This window comes from Poecilia mexicana, unplaced genomic scaffold (genome assembly GCF_051168715.1).
Source record: "Poecilia mexicana isolate PSO_F unplaced genomic scaffold, ASM5116871v1 scaffold_23, whole genome shotgun sequence".
Taxonomy (NCBI): Eukaryota; Metazoa; Chordata; class Actinopteri; order Cyprinodontiformes; family Poeciliidae; genus Poecilia; species Poecilia mexicana.
The window spans coordinates 15875035-15892114 of NW_028263392.1; the positions used below are offsets into that span (position 1 = coordinate 15875035).

The 17080-nt window shown below is 35.9% G+C and overlaps 1 protein-coding gene across 2 annotated transcripts; it reads left to right on the forward strand.

Moving 5' to 3' along the window:
• The first annotated feature begins 4157 nt into the window (after positions 1-4157).
• Positions 4158-16791, forward strand: LOC106917317 (ras-related protein Rap-1b). Of its 2 annotated transcripts, none has more exons than XM_014986183.2 (8): positions 4158-4262; positions 9794-9867; positions 10890-10958; positions 11396-11452; positions 11526-11666; positions 12783-12926; positions 13003-13095; positions 13708-16791. In XM_014986183.2, the coding sequence occupies exons 2-7, from the start codon at positions 9811-9813 to the stop codon at positions 13087-13089; spliced, it is 555 nt and encodes a 184-aa protein (XP_014841669.1). In that variant the 5' UTR covers positions 4158-4262; positions 9794-9810; the 3' UTR covers positions 13090-13095; positions 13708-16791. The 2 variants fall into 2 exon arrangements, with proteins under 2 accessions (XP_014841669.1, XP_014841670.1); XM_014986184.2 differs by having other exon boundaries at positions 4167-4262; positions 9791-9867.
• The last annotated feature ends 289 nt before the right edge of the window (positions 16792-17080 follow it).

Below are 17080 nucleotides of genomic sequence, written 5' to 3' on the forward strand. Positions count from 1 at the left end.
CAGGATTCAGGCAAATCTGAAAATGATCCTGGAAACTTAATACAAAGTTGAGAAATTAACAATTCGGTCACACATTTGTTAAGTAAGGGTGTTCAATGTGGGGCTGGGGGGCCGATTGAGGGCACCAGAATTAATCAGCACAAAACTACAACTTTTAAATAAAAAAATACTCCTTTCTGCAGATCAATATCAAGCAAATCAAACTAGTTTAGACTGAAATATGTTATTGTCCTCCACAAAGCAATGAACCTACTGTAACAGTGAGCCGAGGTTAGAGCCCTGAGGAACTCCGGAACATCAACATTTGATGGCTGTTTTTTCAGAAGAAAGCAATATTTTTTTGTTTTAAAGGTAAAATAGTAGCATCCAAAACACACAAAGTAAACTTTTCCAAGCTTTTTGGTTTTCTTCTACTCTCCACATCTGTCCACTGACTTGTACTCTAAGGTAAACCTGATGACTCATCAAGATCTTGTTTTTATTCTTGAGAACAGTTTCCAGTTTTCTTCAGTTCAGCCCGAGATTTAACAATTTAGCAAAGAAAACAATCCTGTTCCTATAAAACAAAATCTGATTATTTATTTAGTTAAAATAGATTATGCTGAGTTTATTGCTGAGTAGAAAAAAAATAACCTTTTTGGATATTTTGATTTGTTAATTGTTAATTTAATTTTATTCTGGACACATGGCGTTCTTTCTGCTCCGTTTCCGCAGCAGCAGAGGGAGCCAAAGTTCACTTCAGTGCTGAGTTTAATCTGAGACATTTCCTGAGAATAAAACTCAGCTTCTTACCTGGCGCAAAGTTCACCTGAAGATGGATTTTTCCATCAGATGACTTTCTTCTCGTTTGGCTGCTTGCGCCTCTGATTGGCTGCTTAAATGAGGCAGAAACTCGTTAGAGTAAACAATCCCAGTGATGCTCATTCATCTGGTCTCTTAGCAACATGTGAATATCGGTGAGCCCGGATCATTGACATGCTGATGATTTTACCTCTTTGAAGCTCGGTAATTTATTCTGCTCTGATGGGCCGCCTGTAGAAAAGGTGAGAGCTGTGTGGGAGGGAGCAGAATAATTTAATTTGGGGAAAAAAACAAGATCAAATGTCACAATTTAACAGCAAGGAGTTGAAATCTCCTCTATTGTTGCGTCCAGGTTGTTTATTTTTTGTAGTTTTGGGTGAAAAATGAGCAGAACTTTACATGAAGCAAACAAACAGACTTAGAGGAAGTGTGTGTCAGTGAAAGGGAAGCTGGTTGGGTGGAGGGCCACTCTATTCTCGGTGACTCCTTCCTGTTTGGGTGTGGCTTCACAGCAGAAAACGCCTCGTCCTGCGGGGCTTCGGCTGGCTGGACATCCTGCAGATCTGCTGGGTTTCTGAAGATCAGTTTCAGTAACTGAGAAGCATGTGGGGCCGTCGAGGCGTTGGCATCACAGCTACGCTGTGACGCCCACACACAATCGCCACGTCATTTTCGGTTCTTTTTGTTGTCACTTTGACACAAACTGCAAACAGGAAGGACAATTATTTCACAGTTTCTGCCCAGTCATCTCAAAATGGAGAGGAAAAATAGATATTTAAATAAAACACAATTTTTAATTGCCATAACTGTTAAGAGAAATGATAGTTTGCATTATTTTGTTACATTAATAAGCTTTAATTACAACTTCTGTCAAAACATTTCAGATTTTTAATTTATCTTTTATATATGTTTCTATGTGTTGAGTGAAAAATTAGTGATCAGAATCACAATTAAGACTTTATCTGTGCTGTAGAAACATTTTTGCAATAGAGGGAAAAATGGGTAAATTTAAACTATTTGTGAGGGACAACATTTATTAAATTTAAACTGCAAAAATGAATTTGATGTGGTATTTTATTTTTTAAGTTTAACTGCTCAGTAATAAACAATTTTTAATAAAGTTCTACATTTTTGTTATGTAACTTCACAGTTTCTGCCAGCCATCACCATCGGAAAAGAAAACAATTTTTTATAGCTGTAACTGTTTAGAGAAACATTTGTTATTGTATCATTATTTTGTTTGTTTAACTTGACAAAAGATTTGTTAAATTCTTGAAATTATTGAATGTATCGTCTTTTTTGCATGTGTTGAGTGAAAGTTTAACAATCAAAATCATAATTAAGACTTTAGCTGATAGGAGTAGAACATACCAAACACTGACATATAACAGTGAGCCGAGATTACCGCCCTGAGGAACTCCACTAAGTAAACTCGCTCAACCAGTGAACTACTGAAAGATTCAGGATCAAAATCACAATTAAGACTTGAACTGAATAAGAAAAATCAGACTGAAACATGTTATTGTGTCATCCACAAAGCAACGGATATCAAAGAGAGCAGAGAGTCGGGCCCTGAGGAACTCCAGAACATTAAATTGCAGAACCTGAATATTTGATAGATATTTTTTCTGAGTAAAAGTTTTAAAGTTACACGAAGCTGAATAATCAGCAACCAAGAGAGCAAACAACTCTGGTGTTGCTCTACGTTTCCTTAATTGTTAGTTTGGGAAAAGCCAAACCAGAGTTTTCTGCTGTTTATCATAATTAACCTGTTTATGTTTCTGTGTTGCTCCACTGTTTAACACTTAGGTTCATCGATGTGTACTCTGATGCAACTCACAGAGCAGCAACAACGTTTGCCAATATTTATTTTGGTTATGTTTTCTTCCTGAAAGACCTGGCAGGAAATACTCGGCCAGGTCAAAAAGGAGCCTGCAGTCATCTTGGAATATCCCCGTGTCATCAGAGAAGAAACAATCCATTTATGAAATTAATGAAATAAATAAGGTCGTTTAGCACTTTCAGGTAGCCTGCTGACCTCATGATGTTGTTGAACTTTAACCTGACCAGCTGTAGACACCTCAGGTCATAGCGTTGACCCCACAGGAAGCCACAGTATCAGCCTTTCTTCTAATCCTGATGTGCCCATCAGTGTGGAAGAGGGTAAATCTGGATCACATGACTTTTTCCACGCTTTCTTGCAAACTGAAGCCATTTTATACACTTAGCATCACTGATTAGTGGTTTTCTTGTGGCTAAACAAACATCTTTTCCATGCCTACAGTGTATTTTGACAAGGAAACGTATTTCTGTTTTGGATTTTTAAACATTGGTTGTGTTAATCTAATATTTGAAATTAAACTGAACCAGAATAAAAGTAATTTATGCTTCAGGAAGCGGGAACCAGCTGTAAAAGATTGAAAAAATATGTTACAAGACAGAATTAGAGCAAAACCGGAAATTAGACATTCTGCCTTCAAAATAAAGTGTTACCAAACGACAAAAACCAGCCAGAATAACTGAATCTATTGGCGTTACATATAAAAGCAAATTCTATCAATGCTCATTTTAAAGCAAGATGCTAAGGATTTCCTGTTTTAGTTTTATAGATGTATTTTAAATAATAATAAAAAAAACAACAACAAAAAACTATGTTGTCATCCAAGCTAATTTCTGAAATGTACAAACAGAAGTATCTGGAATATAACTAGTTGCTCCGTGATAAAATGAAATTATTATATAATATTTTAAACAGTTTTACTTTCATTTGATCTTACTAATTATGTTTCAAATTAACATGTCTTAATTTTGTCAAATAGACAAGTTTGTGGGTTAAAACTATTTAGTTTGGGTTTTGAACGGCAGACTTTATTGCAGTGAAGTAATAATGCCATTACTTTATCTACCAAGCAGTCTACTAATAATTTTAAAATGTAAATTGTCAAAAAATTAGTTAAATATTGTATAATTTCAATGTAAAGTTTCTTTCTAAATTACTTTCTGAACACATCACCTGTCCATCACACTCATACTTAAGAATAATTTAGAAACTAATCAAACTCCAAATAGAATATTCAAAGCAACTGAATTTAAAATAAGCTCAAAATTATTTTTATTGGTATTTTACTGCTAATTTTATTGTCACTTTTTTCAATTAATGTTAATTTTATTTATTTTATCTTGTATCTACCTCTGTTGATGTGATTATTGTGAAGCACTTTGTTGTAAATGTACTATATTAATGAACTTTTGTGGCTTTGAGGACATGTTTTCCTCCCTAGAATATGTTCTGGTTCGTTGATGGTTTTATTTTGAAAATATTTTCCGGAAGCTGTCACGTTTACGGCGTCTAGCTTAACGTCAGCGCACAGGAGCGGCAGGAGGGAGCGGCTCTGGTCGAGAGAGCTTCACAGAAAGCGGGAGAGAGAGCGACGCGCAGCACAGCGGACGGGTGGATGACTGTAAGTAATGTCGCTGCTGATTTCCTCGTTTTTCTGCCTTTTCTTCTGATTCCATCCTCATTTATTGGACGGAGGTTAACCTCCGGTCGTATGAAAGCTAGTTTAGACAGACAGGAGCGGTCAGGGAGGTGGACAGGCCGGTGCCGAGGCGAACCGAGCTGGGCTGGGTTTGCGGAAGCGACCGACCGGCGGACAGACCGACGGACAGCTAACGGATGTTAGACAGCTGGGTGGCATCAGGGCGGCTGTCTCCCCGGCTCTGTATCCGATCGCTAGCGGAATGTTGGGACTCTAGCTTATACTTTGCATCAGGTTCTCCATGGGAGCGGGGCCTGCCGCATGAGCAGCCCGGGCAGGGAGCGCTGTGGGGCGGCCGCGGCACGGAGGAACCCCCGCTGCTCTGCTGGAGGATAAAGAAAGGAAGTGAAGTGAGACTGAGTGGAGGAGTTCAGAGGATCCTGTCTGCCTCACACTGGGTCTGTTATTTCCACACAAAGCTCGGGTTTATTCCCTTGCTTGTTGTAATGTCAGCAGCAAACAGAGGAGTATTGACAGGCCCCACCTAGTTCTGCTGGACTCAGGGATCTGTGGCGGTTCGGCCCAACTTCACTCCAGCAGATTAAACTGTAGTCAGGAAACAGGAAAAAAGGCAGGTTGTTTAATAAAGCTGCCTGTTGATGAAATAAAACAACAGGTTCTGATGAAGTTCTGATTAATCAGCGGTACTTTCACTAACTGGGCCTCTTGTGTCACATATAAACAAACTGCAGATGCTGGTTCAGAAACAACAAACAACACAAATAAAGTCTGGTACCAACATGTGTGGGTATGCAGGCGAAGAAATGCTCTGTGTTAAAATTCAAGTCTTTTTATATTCATATCACAGCAGCTTAAACTGGATTTAATCTGAAACAGTAATAAAATTAACAAATAATCAAATCTTAGGGTGTAAAAATAGAAAATTCTGCTGTAATTTATGTCTGTCAACAATATTTACAGAAAATAATCCCAATAAATCCTGAATTTAATTTTAAATGTTAAGCAAAAGTATTCACGATGAAGTTTGTCCAGTTAGAAAATCACATTTAAGACAGCGACAAAGTTATTTAACAAATAAATATTACAGCCAAGTCCTGAAAATGAGAATAAAAAACAATGTTAAGTTTAATTGGTTGATTAAGCAGAAATAGATGAGCATTTTAAAGTGTTTTTATTTAATACATTAATCAACCATCAGGATCTTACGCTCCAGCTAAAGCTGAAGAAAACATTTATCTACAAGATCTTATCTGAGCTTTTATTTATTTTAGCAAATTAAAAATGTTTCTTATGCAAGGACAGAGTTCAAATGTCAGAGTTGGGTAAAAAGATAGAAAATAAAGAGGAAGTTGTTGACTGAAAACATGAACTTGTCACAGCTGAGCTGAGAAACGAGGTCATCTCAGTTTCTTTGCTGCAGTTTGAAACTAAACATTTGATAAATTAGTGAAGTTAAACTTTCTGAGCTGCAGAGAAGCAGAAGTTAAAAGTTTCCATCAGTCCAGTGCAGCTCCAGGCCTTACTGGACTTACTGGTTTTCTGTTGCTTTAATTACAACTAAAAACACTTTACAGTCTGATATAAGAGACATTTTGTTTCAAACTACCCAGAAATCATACAAAAATACATTATCTTGATATATTAAGGTGATTATTACACTAAGTGGAACCAAACAGTTTAAAGAAGTTATTTATATTAACCTTCACGTCTCAGCTGCTTCTTTATCCTTCCATCACTGACATTAATATTATTAACGATCACATCGGATTAAAATAATTTATCTTTTTATAAACAAGGCCTTCCTTTTATCACTTGATCACAGAAATGAACAAAAGACAGACAGACTTCCTCAGATCTCAGTGACTTTTCCAGCTGCTGGTTTTGGTTTTATTGGAGATATTTGAATAAAATATCCAGCAGGAATCACCCAAATCTTCAAATATATAATCTGATGAGTCAAAGTCATTCTTTAATCAACTTATTTTATTGTTTTTCAGCTTTTAGAGAGTTAAAGTTGATCGCTTTTCTGAGACTTCTGGTGTTTGTGGAGCAAAGAAAACTAAAAACTATTAATTAGTGAAGAGTTCTGGTTCCGACTGGGAGAAATTCTGATTGATTGATTGATTTTTTAACAAAGAAATTACAGGATTATCCCCACCTCTGGATTATACTGATATAGTTTATTATGTTATTAAACTCAAATTGCATGCTGCTGTTTGATTTTATGTTAAAAATGGTGAAAATTCTCAGTTTTGATGCATTTACTGACTTAAAAAGAAAATCAGGAATTTCATTACCTTGAGGGAAAACTGGCTGATTCTGATATGCAGTCTCTATTTGGTCTTCTTTTTAACTAAATTTAAATGATTACTTCATGTTTTACCCTTTTTATTAAAAACTAAAAAGAAAATTAAATTTCTATTGGGGCTAAACTAAAAACAAAAACCTGTTTACTTATTTACCTGTGTAAATATTTGCTTTTCTTTTGACTTATTTCTGTAATTTCTTCTAAACTGCATGAATTAAACATTTATATTCAAACGAATGATGAACAGCAGCAGCAGCTGGTGTTTCAGACTCGACTGAAAACTTAATGTAGGTTTTTGATTGGATTTAAATCACAGTTTAAATGGCAGCAAACATCGACGTAGCGCCTCATCTAAGCTTCCTGTTGTGTTTATTGTAATTTAGTGGTAAAATGAGGCGTTTGGGACCTTACCTCTGATCTTTAACTTGCCTCCTGTTGTGACGTGTTTTAGTCGTGATGTTCTGGGAAATTTCAGATTCCTGAGTCCTGACTCGTCTAGACTTGCAGCATCGACATGCGGCGCGTCATCGAGAAACAAGCCCTTTTTACAGAGCCTGAGGCAACAAAATCTGCCTCTGCTGATGCGTTCAGGAGCAGTCCGAACATTGAAACTCAGAGTCATGGATGTCTAGTTCGGGCTTGCTCGCTGAGATTCCTGTAACGCTCTGCAGATGGAGAAATCTGCAGATTTATTTGAGTTTTTTAATGATTTATTTTTTCCTTACGATCTCCTGAACGTCTCTGCTCCACAAATAAACGTCTTCAGGAACAAATCAGGATTAAAATCTGTTCCTGCTTCATTTCGTGTGGATATGTTGGAGCCTAAAAAGCAGGAATAACTCTAGGAATACAACTAACGATTATTTTGATGATTAATTGAAAACATTTTTTACACATTCTGCTGAATATTCATTTACACAACATTAGAAATGCATTAAAGGATCCAAATAAACGATTGTTTCTTATTTAAGTAAGAAAATAAACATTTTATTGCTGAAAATGCAATATTACAGAATTCAAACCAGATGAAGCTAAAACATTGACAGACAAAGAAGGTTTTTGTCTTAAATGTAAATATATTTTATGCAGTTTTGGTTGTTTTTTTCACCCATTTTTCAGAATCTGTATGATCCAGTTAGTGATTAATCGATTGCTAAATTGGTTGGCGATTATTTCCATACTTGTTACGTTACAATTAATCGACCCAGGCCTACTAATTTTATTACTAATTTGAATTGGTGAGAATCATCAGGATTAATCGGATTAATCATGACGGCTCAGCATCCATAACTCTGGTTACGATTTTCTCCAATTAAGTTAATGTGACAATTATCGTAATTTTTTGTTCAAGTCAGCATTTTCAAACTTTTACTAATTTCTCTCATTTTAGGGTTTGGAAAATCTAGTTTCTAGATTAAAAATCCAGATTAAATCTCCCAAGTTTAACCTTGCAACAGCAGAGTAGGTTGCAGTTCAGCCTTCGCACCACTAGATGTCACTTTATCCCCTAATATCGACCTTTAAAAATGTAAAAAAACATTTTAAATCGGCTGTTTTTCTCTGATTCTCAGCTGGTGCTGAATTTAAACATCAGAGCAACACAAGGTTTAAATGGGATGTTGTTGCTATGCAGCAGTGCAGGAGTTTCTGGGTAATTTGAGAATGTTGTCGAACAGTTGCCTGGTTACCGTTGCTAGGGGATTAGATGAAGATATGAGTAGCCATCAGCTAATCAGCCAAGTATCACTTCACAGCTGGACTCTGTTGTGTTTTTAAAGTAATCCTACAAGAGTTATATTTAAGTTTTGGAGTGGTCTAGTCAAAGTTTAGAGTTAATGACACCCCACAGTGGTGAAAATGACCACTAAATGTAAAAAAAAAATGAGAGGGAATGGAAATGATTTCTGAGTTTATTTATAATAAGCGAGAAAAATCAGATTTTTTTTCTTAGTGTTTGATCAGTTTGTCTCTTAGATGTTTTGGATGAAATCTCTGTTTTGCTGCTTTAAACATGGTTACCTCATCGCCATGGCAACCTCAGTGGCCCTCGTTAGCTGATTGTGAGCGTTTTTCTATCCGTGTGAGGACGGTGAGGCCGTTTCTTATTTTAGATCTAAGCTGAACACTTTAAATGATCCCGAAAAGGCGACAGATTTTCAGTTTGTCTTCACTTTATTTTTACATTTACTTTAAAAAAGCAGCAGAAATACTGACAGTATTAATGCCAGGTGATCAGTTCCTCTCAGTTTCTGCACCTTTTATGAACTTTGTGTCTAAATTCAGCCAAATAAAATTGAACCAGAGTATTATGGGCTGTCAGAATGATAAGCACTGCATGTTTTAAGTGTTAAAGCTCGTCCTCCTGCTGTTAAAGTGACTTCTTTCACATATCTTCTGTTAAAACAGCTGATCATCGTAGTATTGTAGTTATTAATGTTGGTAAAAGTAGGACATTGTTTTAATAACAAAATTACACAATTTACAAGCATAAAATCTTTATCAATTACCTGTAGACATGATAAAAAATAATTTTTTAAAGTATTTAAAGTTGAGTTAACAGCCAAACTCAGCTCTGAGAAAAGATTCAATATCTTACACAAAAAGCTCTTTAAAAATGTTACTTTAGTAAATACAAATCCTCTAATTCTACTCAACTATTAGCATTAAAATAATAAATATATATTACAGAATGTTAAATAGATTTAGTTTTTAATTAAAAGTGATGAGGTGTTTTTGGTTTAGTTTACTGAGTACTCTGAAACTATCAAGAGGCAGAAACATTTCATTTTAACAGCTTCCTTTTAAAAATATATTTAATATATATTTCATGAGTTTTTTAAAAGAATAGTCCAGATTTAGTTGTTTTAATTAAATAAAAACATCTAAAGGTTCAAAACATTTTAAACCACATTAAAACTTTTATTTTTTTCAGCCTTTTGTCATGGTCAGATCTGTTTTGACTCTAAAGTTCTTCTGCCTGCGTTGCCGTGACGACGCTGGGCACTCACATGCCTGCGCATAGCAACCGTAACCAGGAAGGGGAGAATTCTGCCAGCTGTGTGATCACATGACCTGAAGCTGTTCTGAGTTTACCTGAGGGCTCAGCTGCAGGTGATGTGAGCTGCGCTCTGATTGGCCGCTCTAACGCTCCTCTCTCTCTCTCTCTCCGTCTCTCGCCCAGCAGACAGACAGACAGTCAGGATGCGTGAATATAAACTGGTTGTTTTAGGATCAGGAGGCGTCGGGAAGTCAGCGCTGGTAAGTCCTGCTAACACTTCCTGGTTGTTTTCCTGACAGTAAACATCTCAGAGCTGCTCTGCAAACAAAAACACACATTTAAATCAACATTTTACTGTTTAAAGTTCATTACTTTCCCCAGATTAAATTCAAAACATTGTTATGGACATTTGAGTAAAATAAAAATTGGGTGATATGGCTTAAAAATAATGTATTTTCAGAGTTTAGTACTTTTTTCGGCTTGTTGTCTCTCTCACCTTCTGTGAATTATTTGGTGAAGTTCTACAAAAATTTCTGTTTTATTACAGAAAATAGTCATAATATTAGAAAATAATTAAATTACGATAAAAACTTTCTTTGTTTTAATGAGAGAAAAGTGACCAACTCTGTCCTGATACTTTTATGCTAATGTGTTTAAAGAAAGATTATATGCTTGTATTGAGTATTATTTTAAAACTTATACCAAAGTATAATTTCACAGGATGCTCAACAAATCAAAATTTATTTTAAAATTATTTTAAAATGTATTTAAATGTTGCAATTATTGTAACATTCATATTTTATTCTCCTGATATAATTACTTTGTTTTTATAACAATAATATTAAACATTATCCTAGCTTTAATGCTCCATGGTAGAGTTGACGTGTAAATAAATAGAAGCTGTAAAACAAGATGGCCGCCTGGCTGACATCGCATTGGTGACAAAAAATCCCAATTTTCCAAAAATCAAATTCATCCTAAAAATTCTGATCCAACGATGTTGAAGTTGGGTTTTAACCCAGTAAAAGCCTGTGGTTTATTATTTACTTCACAAAGTTGACAAAGATTTAAGAGTAAATGGTCTAAATTACATACAAATCAGAGTAAAACTCATTTTATTGTTTAGAAATTCAGATTTCACCTTTTGATAAAGGACTAATTGTTAACCAGACCTGGAAAATGAAGCATAAATACCTGTAAACATTTGGAAATGATGTTTTTTAATCAGTTTCCATGCTGATGAAGCTGCTCTTCATCTCCTCCTCTTCCTCTCTCTGTGCAGACGGTCCAGTTTGTTCAGGGAATCTTTGTGGAGAAATATGACCCGACGATAGAGGACTCGTACAGGAAGGTAGGAACCAGATTGTTTCTGATTGGCTGAAAGCAGAGAAACTGATATTATGGGATGTCCTGACGCAAGACCAATGCATGGCTTAATTTGTTTTATTCATGTATTTTATTTAGAAATAAAATGTCTAAATGTCTTTCAGTTATAATTATTTTCATACATATTAAATTAAACATTTTATATTCTATTTATCAATAAATTCTATTGATTCATTATATTTACACATTACTGAATAATTTCTTTGCTATACATATATTTATGTCCTTGTTTTTGAGTTTTTCTACATTTGTATTTTCTTTGTTTTTATTATGTTAAGCTAAACATATTTCAATTTATAGATTTTTAAGAAAACAATAAAATGTAAAATTGGGTGTTAAGCTACATAAGTTTATGTAAAACGTTGGAGAATAACGTTGAGTTTTGACTTCCTGTCCCTGCAGCAAGTGGAGGTGGACGGGCAGCAGTGCATGCTGGAGATCCTGGACACGGCTGGAACAGTAAGAGCTGGTCAGAGGTCAGAGGTCAGCCGTGTGTTTGAACGTCTCCTCACCTCCGCCGGTGTTTCCACAGGAGCAGTTCACGGCCATGAGGGACCTGTACATGAAGAACGGCCAGGGCTTCGCTCTGGTTTACTCCATCACCGCTCAGTCCACCTTCAACGACCTGCAGGATCTGAGAGAGCAGATCCTCAGAGTGAAGGACACCGAGGACGTACGACACACACACACACACACACACACACACACACACACACACACACACACACACACACACACGCATAACTTCAACACGAGCCCACAAACCAGGATGGTCACAAATATTCAGCTGTCAGAAAGTACTAAAGTATTCCTGAAATAAATAAAAAAACTACTTCCTGTGAAATATTTAAAGCTACAAATGTCAAATTATAATCCATTTCTAAATAATTAATGGAAGATTTAGGAAATATGGCAAGAAACAAAATCTAATTTCAGTCTTAAAAGTCTGAATTATGCAGCTTTAATTTTTTTAACTCTGTGTGTAAAAACAAATTTTAAAGGTTAAAGGAAAAAAAGATGTTAAAAATAACTGACCTTTAGCTGTGCTGCCCCCTGCTGGTCAGTTTTCCCTCTTCCTGTTTCCTTTCACCTGTAAATGATTTAAAGGATTTATTTATTTGGGATAATTAACATGGAGTCTTTGAAGTAATAAATGACCTCAATTAAAACATCTACCATATGTATTTATTTATTTTGTAAGACTATAAGAAAATAATTTGCTATAAAGTTTTAGAATTAGGTTTTATTTTATTTTTTAAAACATGATTTAAACATTTAGTATTTTATTGACGAAAACACACGATTTTATCAAATAATAAGTGTTTATATTACATTTTTGTAAGATTATAATAAATAATTAGGATTTAAATGTAAAATAAGCCAGGATAGTCTTAATAGTTTTTTTTAATAATTAGATTTAAACGTTTTGATTTTTTTTAAACTTTAAATAAAATAAATTCCTGCACAAACAATTTTAAGAAATATTAAACTCCAGCTTTACTAAATAATATTTTTATTTGCTAATAGTAAAAAAACAAACAAATATTATTAGTTATTTCATTTTTGTCAGATTATGGGAAAATAATGTGATGTAAAAAAAATTAAAAAAAAAGTCAAAATTGTCTAATAGTGTTTTGAAGAACTAGACTTTGATGTTCAATGAAATAAACTGAATTTTAAATGTTACATTTATTGTTTATATCTCACTTTGTCAGATTATTTGAAAGCAAAAGGAAAAGGTCAGGATGAAGTAATTAGAAATAAGGAGATTTAATCGTCTCTGCTGCAGGTTCCCATGATCCTGGTGGGGAACAAATGCGACCTGGAGGTGGAGCGCGTCGTGGCCAAAGAGTCGGGCGTCGGCCTCGCCCGCCAGTGGAACTCCTGCGCCTTCCTGGAAACATCGGCCAAGAGCAAGATTAACGTCAACGAGGTGAGCGCACCTGAACCAAAAACCAAACGGCGTCTTCGCCCTCCAGAAACCGACGACGCGACGTTTGTTTCCGCAGATCTTCTACGACCTCGTCCGGCAGATCAACAGGAAGACTCCCGTTACAGGAAATACTCGCAAAAAGCCCGTCTGCCAACTTCTCTAATGACAGGTGAGTCAGAAACGCTTTCCACGCCAAAATGTTTCAGACCAAACAGCTTTTAGTGCCAGTCAACGGAAAGGAAAAAAGCTGTTTTCATTTATTAACCCGGCAGGAAGTCAATTTGCCTCTCATCGTGTTCAATTTTCTAACTGTCCTAGTTAAAGCCCCCCATGGTTTAAACTTAGCAGCTCTTCGTTTGCAGGATAACTGAATTAAAATGGCAAAGAAGAGAAACAAAGACGAAGCCTAGGAGTTTGTTTCTGCCTGGTTTGAAATGTTTTGACACTAAATATATATAATATGTAACTGTATTTACAAATTTCGGCTAAAATTTTCATTGTTGGCTATAATTAAATATTTTAAAGAAACATTTCTATCCTGTTCAGACTCATTTTTGTGAACTTTGTTGGCCTTTTTAGAGTGGAATTTATTAACTTTATATTTATTTCAGAAATAATTTATTTGTATCGATCACAATTAATCGATTATTCAAATAATCAACTAATTAATTAAACATTAATACCCAAAGATTCGTAATATTAACATTAGTTTGATATTTAAATGTTAAACTCTTCATCCGTCACTTCCTGTTTACATTCTGTCTCTTTTTCTGTCTTTTAGTTCTGACTTGACCGACAACCTTCAAGCCAACCAATCACAGAGCATCTTCCAGCTGGCCACGCCTCTTTAACACAACCACGGCATCATCGATATCAGCTAAACCCTCTGTTACCGTGACAACCATGTCCCATCCCCTCAGCGGAGACTGTTGCCTTGGAAACATTAAAAAATCCCTCAAAAAAACATCTGATGATGATGACGGTGATGGAGGAGGGCGGGCTTTTCCAAACAACTTCCCAGATTAAAACTCCAGTTCCCATCATGCTCTCTGCTGAGGCTCTGCTCCGGGCTGGGGGAGCCGCCTACAACTGTTTTTATTTTTATTTTTTTGTTCCTTATCATTTATTTTTCTTTCACTTTTTGTTTTCCAGCATTTTTTTTTTTTTTCAAATTCAACCGCATGCAGTTTGACCGTCAGCCATCTTGGCACTGCGGTTGCCATGGTGACGACTGTCTGTGTGTACCGCTCTGGTTAAACCTGTGGTTCCTTACAGTGGTTATTATTATTATAATTATGGCAGTGCTTATTATTATAATTCTGTGTAAAAAGAAAAAGAAAAAAAAAATTTAAGTCAGTTGATGTTTTTTAGTTCTAATTTCCGGGTGGGCGGGGCTAACTGTGTGCAGCAGGTCAAAGGTCAGCTCACTGTGTTGCTAAAGTTCAAACCGGTTCAGTTCAAAACTAAAAGTTTTATCAAGTGACGATGCAGCAGTTTAAAATCCAGGTTTCAATAAAGCTGAGGAAATTTTCAGAGTGAATCATGTTCCACACAGGACAAACGTCAATATCAACAAAAATAAATACATTTATAAACTTAAAGTTAAGTTAATGTCTTAAAGCAGATCAGCTGTCATTTATGGTTCTACTGGGATTTATTGGGAAACTGAAAAGAGAAATAGGAAAATGTGTGAATTATGGAAGATTTGTTGGTGAATTCAGATTTTTTGTTTTTGATGGCATCTTAGCTTTAGCATTATTCCAAAGAAATAATTGATTTAGCTAGAAGTTATGCTAACAGCATTCTTCTAATTCAATGTACTGTAATTTTAAGAATAATTATAATATATAAAATAATTTATATCTATAAACACTAATGCTCCACTATTTGGAGGTATTAGCTTCATAAAATAAAACAAAATTAAATGCTTCCTGGCTAGCCTACAACATTAGCGCTACCTTTAGCTTTTAGCTAAATTAATGCAACATTATCTTTAAGCTCTTGAAGCTACATAACTTTTAAGCTGTTGTTGCTAAAGTTACTACCTACTGCCACTTAAAGCTAATCGCTAATGTTATTAGTGCTAATACTAGCTTTAATAACTAACATTACGCTCTTGAAGCTACTTAATGATAACTTTTAAGCTCTAGTTGCTAAAGCTACTGCCACTTAAAGCCAATAGCTAATGTTAGCATTAATGCTAATACTAGCTTTAATTATTAACTTTAGGCTCTTGTAGGTTAGGTTATAGGTAAAAGGATATACTACCAACGAAACTATTAGTTATAAGTAATACTAGCTTTAGCTGTTAGCTTGAAGTGCCTGTAGCTGAAGCTAATTCTAAAATTAGTTGCTAGTAAGTTAGCATTTGTAACCGTTCTGTGTTTATTTTTGAGTAATAAATATTTGTACGTTGCTGTAAACTTGTGGATAAATATCAGTTGAGGAAGAGACAACTTTGATGAAAGGGTGAAGCTAGTGAGTTAGCGAACGTGTTAGCAGCACAGTGAGCTCAGTGAGAACCTGCAGTGATGGGCGAACATGTTGCCTTCAGACAGCAGACTCACACTGGTCCAGAATATTTATTTGGGAAAAATAACTGAGATGGAGTTACAGAAAACAGAAAAAGTATTTGTAGTTTGGGTTTAAAATTCATTCCCCAGGTGAGGATTTAGCCTGTGGAGCCGCACAAAGTTGGTGATCAGCGGATTATTTTTGTTTTTAATGAGTGTGGTGGCGTTACAGAACCAGTACGTCGGACCTCTGTGAGTTCTGCTGCGGTGTTGTACTGTGGTACGGCGCGGTACTGCTGCCAGTATTCTGCTTCTCCTCCAGTACGTTCAGTCATGTAGCATGTTGATGTTCAGTAAGTACTCGGTCTGACCTCCAGGAGATGCTGTGACGTTTGCATGCCGGTCAGAAGAGACGGAGGGTCTGTTTGCAGCCGCAGTTATCGGACCGCTATGTTTCTGCCAGCAGGGGGCATCAGCGTGCTTAAACAGAATCTAACACATTGTCTCGTTTTTTCAGTGCTTGATAATTTAATTTCCCCAGCTTTCTAAGAATGTGTTTTATAAATGCCTATGAATGTCCTTTTACCTCTTTGCAGCTACTTTTACACTGATTTCCTCGGATGTTTCAGTTAGTTGGTGTGTTTTGTGGGAGCCGCGGCTGCAGGCGGACCTTTCCGGCCTCCAAACATCGGGCTGCAGGGGCTTTCGTCATTTGCCAAACTCAGATTCTGGATGTCTGTTTGGAAATCTCTTTGTTTTAAAGAATATTGAGGCCTTAACAGTAGTAGTTGTACTAATAATTAGCATTTTTCAGTTGTGGGGTTTGTAAAAAAAATGTAATAAATGGAATAAAACTTTGTGATGTAGCTATAAGCAGATATGTTTGTGTGATGCTTTCAAAGGAAATGTAACAAAAGTTCAAATGGTGTGCAATAATAAACTTCTCCTGTCCATTTATCTGCTTACACCCACATTACAGTGTTTTATGAACCATTTTATACGTTTAATTTAAATTGTTGGAATCCCCTAAAACTCCCAACTTTACACTGAAGTGATAATTGCAACTGCAGCTAAATGCAAAGTGGAAAAAGTTCCCCATGATTGAAATAACGCCTTTTTTTTTTTTTTTTACACTGTATGGCACAGTGACCAGTGAAATGTAAAAGAAACCAGTTCAGCCAGTGAAGCGCCGGGCTAGAACTGGTATGGAGGTCGTCTGAACTGGTTTCTTCGTTCCAGAAACCCGCAGCAGCAGGAGAGGCAGCAGAGTGGAGGGGGGCGAAGCCAAATGTAAAAACAACAAAACTAAGAAGCCTTAAATGAATAAAACTGGTGCAATTTTGTAACAGAAACACGTGTTGGTCGGTTATTCCCTCTTATTGATGGATAAGGATGTATTTCAAAGTTTCATATTATCCTATAAACTGATTTTTATTGGGGACAAGTTGACAAAATAATATATTAGGTGGTAAGAAAAGGATGCATAATTCTCCAAAGGTTTTAAAAATAAAAATCTGTATTTAGCCCCTCAGAGTCCATGAGTTTTCCTGAATTCTCATTAATTACAAAATGATTAAATTTGATGGGAGGGGGGAAGAAAAAAAAGGAAAACGATGTCATAACGCGCTTGCGCGTAACGCC

Bases quoted from the DNA above. Each gene is read 5' to 3' on its own strand.
- LOC106917317 (XM_014986183.2), top strand. From the start codon at position 9,811: ATGCGTGAATATAAACTGGTTGTTTTAGGATCAGGAGGCGTCGGGAAG. The intron at 9,868-10,889 runs GTAAGTCCTGCT...CTCTCTGTGCAG, and splicing joins GCGTCGGGAAGTCAGCGCTG to ACGGTCCAGTTTGTTCAGGG. The intron at 12,927-13,002 runs GTGAGCGCACCT...TTGTTTCCGCAG, and splicing joins GCAAGATTAACGTCAACGAG to ATCTTCTACGACCTCGTCCG.